Source organism: Phyllostomus discolor, chromosome 5 (assembly GCF_004126475.2).
Source record: "Phyllostomus discolor isolate MPI-MPIP mPhyDis1 chromosome 5, mPhyDis1.pri.v3, whole genome shotgun sequence".
Lineage (NCBI taxonomy): Eukaryota > Metazoa > Chordata > Mammalia > Chiroptera > Phyllostomidae > Phyllostomus > Phyllostomus discolor.
In genome coordinates this window covers 152,417,432-152,428,900 of record NC_040907.2, presented here as the reverse complement: position 1 = coordinate 152,428,900, position 11,469 = coordinate 152,417,432, and the positions used below count along the sequence as shown (strand labels likewise).

Genomic DNA, 11,469 nt, shown 5'->3' with positions numbered 1-11,469 from the left:
CATCTCCGATCGGGGCCCATGGGAGTTTCTTGTGATTATGTGTGAAGATCGGTATTAGTGTTTTGCATGCATCGAGAAGGGAGTTTTCCACAACAAACGGCAGACTTAGCAAGCTACTGAGGGCTCTCCATTTCTTACCACCACTCGGAGGTGACCCTCTGGGAGGAAGGAGAGGACTTCGTGCTTCCCCAGAGGCAAGCTGTGGTGGGGAGGTGGTGGGAGGGAGCGAGGGTGCCGTAGGGCAGCAGCAGTGTGTTTGTGGAATGGGGGGGGGCACCCCCCAGGAAATGGGGGAGGGGGTTGGGCTGCGCAGGTGTGACTGGAGGCCGCCCCTTGCTCAACACAGTGGCCGGAAGAAGGGCAAAGACGAACGTGGCCCACACGCCCTCACTGGTTGGAAGGCTGGGTGCTCCCACTGACTTTCGGCACACGTGGGATTCTGGGAAAGGACTTTGAAATGGGGCATCCCAGAAAGCAAAACATCTGTTGGTTCTTTCCCCTCCCCTAGTGGAGGGCGTATCAGTGGTCCCCAGCAAGCCTGCCAGTGGTGGCCAGTGTGGGCCTGGGAGCAGAAGCCTGGGGGCACAGGCTCCAAATGATGTCTGATGCTGGACAGCGACTGGAGACCAGCTGAGCCACCGACGTCTATGATGCCTTTGGGTGGGAGAAGGGGTTCCTGGCTCAACCTTGACCTGAGCTGGCAGAGGATGATGGTGTGATTTTTCTTTGTGTGTCTTAGAGGGAACGGGCTTTGAGGCAAAAAAACCTGCTTATTTCCAAAGACCTTGGTGATAACAGCACTGTGAACAGATTTTTCTTGTATTATTTCCAGTTCCTGAACCTACGTAACAGTTGTGATGACAGATATTTAAACAGCTAGTTTTGATGTCATATTCTGACTTTTCCTTTCTCCTTACTTTTGTTACCCAGGTATTTTAGGCAGAAACTTGCCATTAAACAAAAGGTTCTTTTCCACCAAACTCCATCTTTGGAGATTTGCCTGGTAGGTGGCCAGCGGTAGGCCCCACCTGCTGGTTGGGTTCGGTAACAGTCATGTGGGAGAAATTCACTGGATGTGGGCAGAGGCACGTGTGGGCCCAGCAGCTGACTCGGCAGGACCGTGTGGCGGAGCTGCCTGTGCACCAGCGCGCCCGGCCAGCCCTGGGACTCCAGGGGAGTCTGGCTCTGAGCCTTTCCCACGGCAGCCACTCCTCAGGTCCAGGCTCAGGGAAGCTAACAGTGACAGACCCCTGTCTGTCACAGCCTCCTCCAATCGTAGGAGTCACCATGACGTACTTTTAACCAGGGACCTTCCTACAGCCTCTCAGATGAGATCACCAAAAAGACTGAAACAGGACCAAGCTGACTAAGGCCTCTGCAACTTGAGAGAATAGTGACAGGAGAGTTGAAAGCCACTTTTAGCTGGGCTTAAAAGACGGTGTAGTCCTCTACAAATTCAAACTGCAGGGGGATTTAGTGAAGCTCATTCATTGTCCTACTGACTTCAGTAGAATATCAGCAATTTTATCAGCGATTCAGGCTTATGGTATTGTGTTAGTGTCCTCTTGCTGCTGTAACGAATTACCACAAATGCGTGGCCTAAAACAACACAAATTTACTGTCTCACAGTTCTGGAGGTCAGAAGTTCAAAATCTGTTTCGCTGGGCAAAAGCCAAGGTGTCAGTATGGCTGGTTCCTTCTGGAGGCTCCAGGCGAGAATCTGTGTCCTTTTCCAGCTTCTAGAAGCTGCCTGTACCCCTTGGCTCGTGGCCTCTTCCTCCACCTTCAAAGCCAGCAACAGCATCTTCACATCTCTGCTTCTCATCACACCGTCTTCATTCCAATTCTGACCCTCCTGACTCTCATAGGGTCCTTGTGACTGCACTGGGCCCAGCTGCATGGTCTCCCCACCACAATATCCTTACTCACGCCTCCAAGTCCCTTTCACCATGGAAGGTAAGCCTCGTGGATTCTGGGGATTAGGGCCTAGACATCTTCCAGAACCATTTTATCTATCAGCCACAGGGACAGAGTCACGGCACTCCTTAGGCCAGTTGTCTGTCTGGGAGTGGAAACGATGCACCTACGCCATACCAGCGTTGCCGGAGCAGGGGTCCGCAGACCTTCTCTGTAAAAGGCCGGATAGTGCACAGTCCAGGTTCTGCGGGCCTCTCAGTCCGCCGCCACCACCCCTCAGCTCCACCGTGTAGCACAAAAGCCGGCAAAGATAATGCAGAAACAAGTGAGCATGGCTGTGTTCCAAAAAAACCTTTATTTACAAAAACAGCAGGACAGGTTTGGCCCTTGAGCCTTACCGCTCCCCCAGGTCCAGCTAACATGAAAGTATCCTGGTCAGCCATCACCACTGACGTCAATTATGCAGAGAACTAAACCTTTTGATGAAGGAAAATGAAGAGCTTGCCAAAGTGTAATTGGTTTACAGATAGTTGTAAATAAAACTGTGTAATTGGTTCGCTAGAAAATGTATCAGGCAAATATTTATGGGACTAGTTTCTGTCTTTATGGTGCAACTAACAAACCAGACTACGATGCAGCGGCGCGCGGGTGCTAATTAACGAAGCCAGCAGGCAAGGGTGTTAGCCCCACCTGTGGGGAGAGACGTGCGTCCAGAGGTACAACCGGCGGACCACTCGACAGTCTCCGCGGATGGATACCAGCGGAGTGGCTGCCCAGGGAGAGCATGCAGGTATGAGCTTAGCGGCAGGTGAGCGTCCCGAGGGCTGCGCCGCAGAGCCCGTGGTTCCCAGTGGACGCTCTGGAGCAGAACAGGCGATGGGCCGTGTGGCGAGTGCCAAGGCGTCCATCCGAGAGATTATCGACATGGCGACCCAGGCCTTCGTGGTTCGAGTTGAAGAGGAGCTGTGTGTTAGTCCACTTTTAAATTCTGTAAGGACCAAACTAGTTTTAAGTTGTTTTTCTTTTCTTCCCATGATTCTTATTTTTATGCTTATTTTACCTTAAAGAAAATAGTGCCTTATATATGATCTTTTTTTCTACTTTTCCCCTAATTGCTTTTTACACTAGTTAAATTCTACAGCATAACCAATTACTTGCATATAAAGCAAAAAAGGAACACTATGAAAATGGAGTGCTTCTAATTTTTTATGCAATTTCATAATCTTTTGCTTGTGTCTTCAGTGTGAAGCCTTTAAAAACACTGTTTAGTGTCTAATCTATGTAGAAGACTAAGTTCATGCTTACAATTGAATGTGGTCTTTGCTAACTAAATCTAAATTGTAAAAGTTTAGAGATTTAAATGTGTTTCACACAATATTGTTTGCTAATTTTAAATAAAGATACGACCGGTTAGCACTTGTGATTCAATGTATTCTCATCCTGTTACCTGAGTGAAATGAATTTCCTCAGAGGGTATGCGAAAGGCACGCATACAGAACCGGCCTGCAAAAAACTGAGGTCCGACTGGTACGTTTATTTTTCCTGTTTGTGCCAATGTGTCAGCGTGGAGTTACTTTTATTCAACTCTATTGCTGCATTCTTGGCATTCACTTTTCCTGTTCAGTTTTTTAAAGATTTTGTTGAACAAAAGTATGTGTATACTTGCTATATTCTAGCCACTGAAAGATAGAAAAAAAATGAGTAAGAAATTATTCCTATTTTCAAGAGGTTCGCAGCTTACTGAGGGAGACCCACACAGAAACATCCGATGAAGTCACTGCACTATCGCTGGGCCTCGTAGCTGGAACCACCACACAGCTACCCGTGGACAAGAGCATGCCTTTCACGACTGCCATCACCTCTCCCAGGACAGATTTCCCTGCCTCTCTGTGTCACCGGTATCTGAATTAAAGTCTGGCGCTGGCACGGCTGATTAACGGGACCTGGTCACATGGCTGCTCCCTCGCCTCCCACCAAGAATCCTGAGTTTGGGAAGTCCCCAAACAGAACTGTGGTTCCGATGCTGCAAAAGACTGAAATCCACGACGGCACTGAAACTAGCTTGGGGTGTAAGAGGAGAGGGGACCAGGGAAGGCTTGTCTGAGAAGGGAACCTCTTGGTTGAGTCAGAATGTTAGAGGTAGCCAGGGTGTTCCAAGCAGAAGGGATAGAGAAGTAAAAGGCTAGAAGCAAGAGGTGAGTGTGTGTGAACCTAAAAGCATTTTACTGCTGCTGGAACTTATGGGAGTTAGGAGCAATGAGATTGGATCAGATGTTGGGAGCTTCATTATACCGTACTAAGGAGTTTTAACTTTCCTCTGGATGGCCGTTGGATGAAGGGTGGAAGCAGAAGACAAAGACCATGTATGAATGACCCACGGACATGGACAACAGGGTGGGGACTGACTCTGGGAGAGGGGAGGAGGGCAGAGGGGGAAAATTGAGACAACTGTAATAGAACAACAATAAAAATGATCTTTAAAGAAGGAGAGTTTTACATATTTGATCCCTAGTAGTTGTAGGTGGTGGGATCTGAGGAAACCCACAGAGGAAGCAGGGATTCTTAGGACAGCTCAGGTTCACTCGGCCTCCGAGAATGTCCACAGAGAGAGTGCTAAGGAGAGTGAACAGCTTCTTGCAAGAATTCACAAAGCACACAAGGACATAAAGCACCATGAGTGAGAACCAGCAGGAACCTCCTATTGAAACCTCAGGCTGTGATCATGTAGTGGTTTGTATTCTACTCTGTGAAACCTCAACAGGAACTGGGTAAATATAAATGAAACCCTCACTGAGGTACCAATTCATACCCATCAGACAGACAAAGTGCTTTATGTCAGCATTGCCAGTTTGGCTTTGGCATTACCGAATATATTCATGGAAACGTGCACACCCCCACTCCCACATTACACCCTAAGAAAGTCTTGCACATACATCTCAGGAATTACATATCAGAATGCTCATAGCAGTACAGTTCATCATAGAAAAAAATAACCCTGCTGCTGACCAACATTAAAACAAGCACACTGTGGCGGGTTCCCCCTCTGCCGTACTGCAGAGCAGTGAGCACGAACTCACCCCACTATATATCCGTGGACCGGATACGTCTCCAAGGTAGTATTGAGCCAAAGTCGAAAGTTGTAGAAGAATGCGTGCGTATGAGCCAGGCCATTTGCATAAGTTTTTTTTTAAAAAAGCTACACATCGTTTAAAGATACATACAAAGTGGTAAAACTAAAACGGAAAGCAAAGGGATAATTATCACTCGGCACTGTGGCTGTCTCCGGGGGGAGCAAGGAGGGAGGGTCAGAGCAGGCTGGCCGGGGATTCTGATGGAGCGGCTGCTTCCATTTCCTTCACCTGGGCAGTGGGGACACGGCTGATCGTTCTTTATAATTCACATTTTACACACATTTCTCTATGTATGATATAGTTCTCAAAAATTAAATAAGGAATGATCCTTCTAGTCCTTTCTGAGCCGCGGGACCTGCTGTCACAAGGCTGTGCTGTTCCCACGTTCAATGCCAGCTTCTTTGGCCATAAAATAAAAGGGGCCAGATTTTTCCAGCAGTTCTTCGGGGCTGCCATACTCCACAATCTTCCCGTTGTCTAGCACCATCACCCTGAAACGCAGGAGAGGGAGACGCCAGCCTTAGAAAGCAGCACCTCGGACTGCGGCATCTGTAACAGCCAGTGCTACATCGTGGTGCAGGCATTTACACGAGGCTACAACGCAGCGCAGTGAATGAACCACAGCTGTTTGCATCGACACGGATGAAATCCATATGAAATGTTGAGCAAGAGAATCAAGTGGCAGAATATTTGCCAGCTGAGTCCATTTACATAAGCTTTTTTTTTTTTTTTTTTAAGATACACGTTGTTTAGGGCAGCCTGTTTCTAGGATCGCTGACCTTACCCCCGTGTTCAGTGTGATCCGTCCAAGGAACAGAAAGCAGGTTACAGGGCAGCAGCTGAGACCGTGGGTGGCAGGACCGCAGTCAGCGTCTGCCACTCACAGCCCGAGCCTCCACCTCCCCAGGCTCAGTTACGGCTACAGAGACACCCAGTTTTCCACCCCCCACCCCCGCCCCCATGAGGCGGTTTCCTTAACCCTGTTGGCTGTCATTAGTTTGATGTATATCATTGTGGGCAAATGACTTGAAATCGCTCACTGTCCATTTCTTCATCAGTAAAATGACGGCGGTTAACCCATCCCCAGTGACCTACCTCACCGCAGATGCTGCTGCCGTGGACACACGGTTAAGCCTCCCCGCCCTGCCCCGCCCCGCCCCACCCCACTCACTGGTCGCTGTCCATGATGGTGTGCAGCCTGTGGGCGATGGTGATGGTCGTGCAGTGGGAGAACTCCTTTTGGATGGTTATTTGGATGAGGCGATCGGTCTCCAGGTCCACAGCAGCCGTGGCCTCATCCATGATCAGAATCTTGGATTTCCGCAGCAGAGCCCTGGCCAGGCACAGTAGCTGCCTCTGCCCGATGCTGCAGACAGGGGAAGAAACCACGCCTTAGCCCAGGGCCCAAGGAAGGACCTGGGCTGGGAGGTTGGCACCCACCCCCCTCCAGAAGGCTTCAGCCTCTTCCACCAGCTGTTCCTTGTTGCCACAGGCAATGTTTGCCAAACTTCCCCAGCGAATCAGAAGACCCAAGTACTTAATTTAAAAAATTCACACTTGTGGGCCCCCCAGTACTCAGTCAGAAAAGGAAGGAGCCAAGGAATGTGTATTTGTAACAAGCACCCCAGGGATTTTCCTGTGTAGCAAGTTTGGGAAGCACTGGAGCAGCAATAACGCTTTGCACTTGGCTACGGCGCCATCCTGGCACAGCAGCAACTCCAAAGCAAGATGGATGCCCCAAGCTCATTTCTGCAGTGTCTGACCTGACACCATTAAGACAGGGCAACGCTGCCTCAGAGTGCCTCAGTGGCATTTCTTAGTGGCCTTAGCAAATCCATCTGTTATTTTAATGTGTAATTCTAGTCTCAAGGCTAATTATTTGTTTGAGGCCTTCTGCCTCTATTAGAGATGTAGCTATCTTAATGAACACGACGTCTTGGTGTGAGATGCAATATACGTGGAACTTGAATATGCTTGTGAAATGCAAATCACTTTAATTTGCGAAGAGCTGGTAATGAAGGCTGGACCTCTTACTTACACAGAGAAGCTTTGGGAAATGATGTGGAGGAAATATTCCGTAATTAGCTGATTGCTCTTGCCTGCTGTGGCCATTAGGGAACATATTAAACAGAGGGTGGCTAGACTAAAAGTTCTGTAATTCTCTGGGAGAAAATTTCTGCAGATGAGAAGTCACCCAAGATGAACTGCCAGTTTCTCTCTGTACTGTAAAAATGGAGGCGACTGCAAAACTAGTTCCTGAATTTACACCCAACTGCTGCTGGTTCTGTTGGGCCTCACACCACAGGCTGCTGCCGAGGCGCCAGTTTGGCTCTCAGCTGCTGCCTCTCTCTCTCCCCCAGCTGATGGATCTCTGGGAAATGTACGTTTCAACACCGCCAAACCAGGTCTGAGATCAAGGCACTGGGGATGCCGTCAAGGTGTTTCCCAGCACAGAGAGAGAAGGATGGTGTGATTTTTCATTCTTACAAACCAGAAGTACCAAGGCCCCCCATCACATCCTGACGGAGGGTCACACACAGTCCCTGGCATCTGCAGCATTTGCTGCCTGACATCTCCTCGCACAAGGCCTGTCTTCCCCATTGTGCCGCCGGTGCTGCGCGGCCAGCAGTTGGGTCTGTGTCCTCTCCCGCTCTATCTCCAGTGCCTGCATATGGTGGATGCTCAAGGTGTATCTGTCGACTGAATGTTCAAATGGTCTATTTCGTAGGCTACAGGCCCACTTAAGTCCTGCTGGTTCCCACACCCATTTCTGGGGGAAAACAAACGGGGCAGCCTTCTATCCCAAAGCCGCACACTGAAGTCGCCTGGGCCCCTGAGTCAGCTGGTCTGGGGTACAGCCTGGGCATTGAGATTTTTTTTTTAAAAGATTCCTAAGTGATTCTAGTGCGCAGCCTAGTTAAGAACCAGTGTTCTGGGCTGTGCTTCTCAAACTGTAATATACCTGAAAATCACCGAGGAATCTTACTAAACTGCAGATTCTGCTCAAGAGCCTAAGCCTCTCCATTTACAAGTCCGTGGGTGAACAGAGCTGCTGCTCCACTAGTTGAGCTACTGGGCCTCCCTTCGTTGATGAGCCTCACCTGCTAGTGGCCCTGGCCCTGCTCGCCACGCTGAGGGCCCCTGGGGCTGCGGGAAGGCCCGCGTCAGAGCAGTGGGCTCTGGCTGAGGGCTGAACGTCAGCGCGTGGAGGGAAACACCCAGCTGTCAAAGGGAAATTGCCAGGTCAACTTGCTGACTGACAGCTAAGCACGTAGCGAATGAGGGCTGTAAGTAAATGTGAATTGTCAACATTCACAGAAAGCCTTCGGAAAGGCAGAAAGCACTGGGAAACGGAGAGTCTGCTGGTTTCAGGTGTCTCAGGTGCCCGAGGACTGGGTGGAGGCCACGTCCCCGTCACCGCATGTCCTGTAGACCTGTGCTGCCTGCCTGGGATGCCCACAGCGACCCCTGGGATCCCATGGCTCTCCCTCATACCGGTGAGATTAGACTTTCTGGGCTCGGACTAGGCATCATGATTGTTTTGTCCTGACTGCGGGGAGCAGCTAAGAGGAAAACTGCACAAAGGTGGACCTGGGAACTCCATCTAAAATCTCATGAGGGCTCACGCACCAACAATCAGCAGTTCCCATGCACATTTTCATCTGTCCTCTCATGTCATCTCCACAGCAGGTCCCCTTGACACATGAGGGGTCATGCCTGGACCGTGCCAGGCGCCCGCCAGCACACGGAGCCACGCAGTGGTCCCCCTTGCTGCCTCTCACTGCCTGGGGGTTGGTCGGTGGGTTTGGAAACATTACCTGAGGTTGTCTCCGGCCTCTGCCAGCTCGTGGGACAAACCAAGTGGCAGGCTGTCCACAAAGGGTTTGAGGTGAGCCAGCTCCAGGGCCTTCCAGATCTCCTCATCTGAGTAGTTGTTGAAAGGGTCCAGATTCATCCTCAGGCTTCCAGAGAACAGGATGGGGTCCTGCGTGTCAAGGGACGAAGGGGCTGTTGGGGCTAATGGCAGAAAAGGGGCTCGCGGTGCTGGGTGGCTGGGAGACAGCAAGTCGGACTGGCCCGAGAGGGAAAGCTGGGTGGAAAGCCCCACACTCCCACAGGAAAACTCATGGTGTGGAGATGGAAGGGTCATGGGTGCTACAGTCACAGGAGAATGTATTACGCCTTTGAAGAGGCTGGAGAAAAGAGCGCATCAAACTGAACAAACCCTCGACAAACCAAACCCACCCCCAGAGATTTGGCTGCAGGGAGCAGAGGAAGGGCGGTTTTAATGAGGACCCACATACACGCCACCCAGAAGCCTCCAGGGCAGTCCTTACTCGGTGGGGTCCAGACAGGAAGCTGAAGGGAAGCCTTTCTTGCCCACGCACTGAGTGTTGGCTTGCTGGCAGAAACCTGCAGCAAACTCCCTACTCTGCCTTTTAACCTTATCAAATGAGGAATATAAAGCTTAATGGTTTCAAGCTTCAGCGGCGAAACTGCTAATGCTGATTGCAAAAGGTTTCGCAAACCATGCTGGGCTATAGAAATGCTAAATAATCATCTGCTTTATTTGACTTCTGTTGTGTTGCTGCCACCTACTGGCTAGATACAGGCAGTCACATGAGCATATTGCCAAAAAAAAAAAAAAAAAAGAGAGAGAGAGAAAGAAAAGAAGAAAAGAAAAAGAAAAGAAAAGAAAAAAAGAGACAAGACAAGACCTTATTTTTTGGAAATTCAGAAACAGTGTGTCAGGGAGGGAACTAGCCCAGGCGCCCTGGTAGACTGCAGAAATAACACTGCTCATGGAATCTGCATCAAGAGGAAGATGCACACGTTTCCTGCATCTGTCCCCTGCCGTGTGCGACAGAGCAAGTGCGAGAGCTCACCTGGGGGATGATGGTCAGTTTCTCTCGGAGGTCGTGGAGCCCCATGGAAGCAATATCTACCCCATCAATGATGATCTGGCCGCCTGCAGCCTCCAGGATTCTGAAGAGGCAGTTTGTCAGGGATGACTTCCCGGCTCCGGTCCTGCCCACCACACCAATCTGTAAAGAGGTCCCCAGGTTAGGTTGCCATGCAATTGTTGGTGGAGAAAAATGCAGCCTGGGGCAGTCAGAATCACAGGAGGAAAGAGGCAGTGATTAGCCTCTTGATCTCTAAGATGTTAAACTGATTTGAGGTTTGGTGGGGAAAAATGGCTCAGATGTCAGAACAAGACCACTGTCCCATCCCGCCCCTAAACTGTGGCTTGCCGAGAACCACAGTGACTGTTGGAAATGGACACATCAGCAACTGTTGTTATAATTATTGGAAACTATAGATTTTTTTAAATCCTTGATTAGAAGTGAGGAGAAAGGAATGATCAGGCCTACCATTGTGACAGGACATAGCTGGACAGCAGCCATTCTCAGACAGCAGCCGTTTCCATAAGCAGTTATCTCAAGGTCGTACGCTAACCCTCGCTTTCTGCTTCTGTATGCCCGCTTTCAGCAGCTGCACTCCTTCCCCCTCCTCCTTCTGCCTTTGTAACAAGAATATAAGCCAGCCCCAGCCTGAACTGGGAGCCCAGAATTTGGAATCTGTCTCCTCTGGGTCCGCATGTGTGAATAAAACTCCACTTTGCAAACCCTGAAGCCTTTTGAGTTGTCTTTTCTGTAACACCATCAGCTGAGAACCAGACCCTGACCTGGACCTCAGCATCCTTCCTCAGACACAGTTTCTGGTCCTGCATCAGACCCCAAGTCCTCAGAGAGCAAGGACACCAAACGAGGGTGCAGGACTTTGCAAAACTTGAAGGAAAACTAGGCCATTCTCTCTGCAGGGAGAAGCTCCACACTACTGTTCTCACTGGTTCTTTCCCCAAACGAGGTGCTTCCTGACTTCCTCTTTACATTCTCTGGCCCTCTCGGGAAATGAGCCCCGGTCAGCTACAGGGAAATGAGGGCAAGGAGGCAGGGCAAGGCTGAGCAGAAAGGCCTCATGGCCCCAATAAGTCCGATGGACCCCATGTGGCTATCCTGCCCTCTGGTGGTGGTGCTGTGTTATTACATTTCCCAGCCGGGGAAGTGCCCGGATCCTGTCACTCCACAGGAGAGATGAAAGCCTGGGGCTTAGTTGCTCACCACCTCTGTGTCCAGCTGCCCTCCCATCACAAGGACCCACATCCCGGCCTTTCTTCAGCCCCACCTACCTTCTCCTGGCTCTTGATGTCACAAGTGATCCCTTTCAGTACCAGATCCAGTTCAGGCCGGTACCGCACTTGGTAGTTGTTAAACTGAATCTCCCCTTTGCTGGGCCAGCCTGCCGGAGGCCTCTTATCGGTCACCCAGGGTGCCTGGCAAGGAGACGGGAAATGTTTTTACATGGAGTCAACTCGCTGAACAGTCTCTGTGGGACTCGAGTCGCAGACCAGTAGAGGGGT

At 50.3% G+C, this 11,469-nt stretch overlaps 1 protein-coding gene across 4 annotated transcripts in view; it reads right to left on the bottom strand.

Annotated features, from left to right (window-relative positions):
* Nucleotides 1–4,847: 4,847 nt before the first annotated feature.
* ABCC2 (ATP binding cassette subfamily C member 2) overlaps nucleotides 4,848–11,469 on the bottom strand; it is a 62,034-nt gene continuing 55,412 nt past the window's right edge. For all 4 annotated transcript variants that reach the window (XM_028512915.2, XM_036027137.1, XM_036027139.1 and 1 more), the window contains 5 exons: nucleotides 11,239–11,382; nucleotides 9,935–10,093; nucleotides 8,867–9,033; nucleotides 6,220–6,414; nucleotides 4,848–5,539 (listed from right to left, as the gene is read on the bottom strand). In XM_028512915.2, the coding sequence (XP_028368716.1) occupies nucleotides 5,410–5,539; nucleotides 6,220–6,414; nucleotides 8,867–9,033; nucleotides 9,935–10,093; nucleotides 11,239–11,382 (795 nt within the window). In that variant the 3' untranslated portion in view covers nucleotides 4,848–5,409. The remainder of the gene's footprint in view (nucleotides 5,540–6,219; nucleotides 6,415–8,866; nucleotides 9,034–9,934; nucleotides 10,094–11,238; nucleotides 11,383–11,469) is intronic.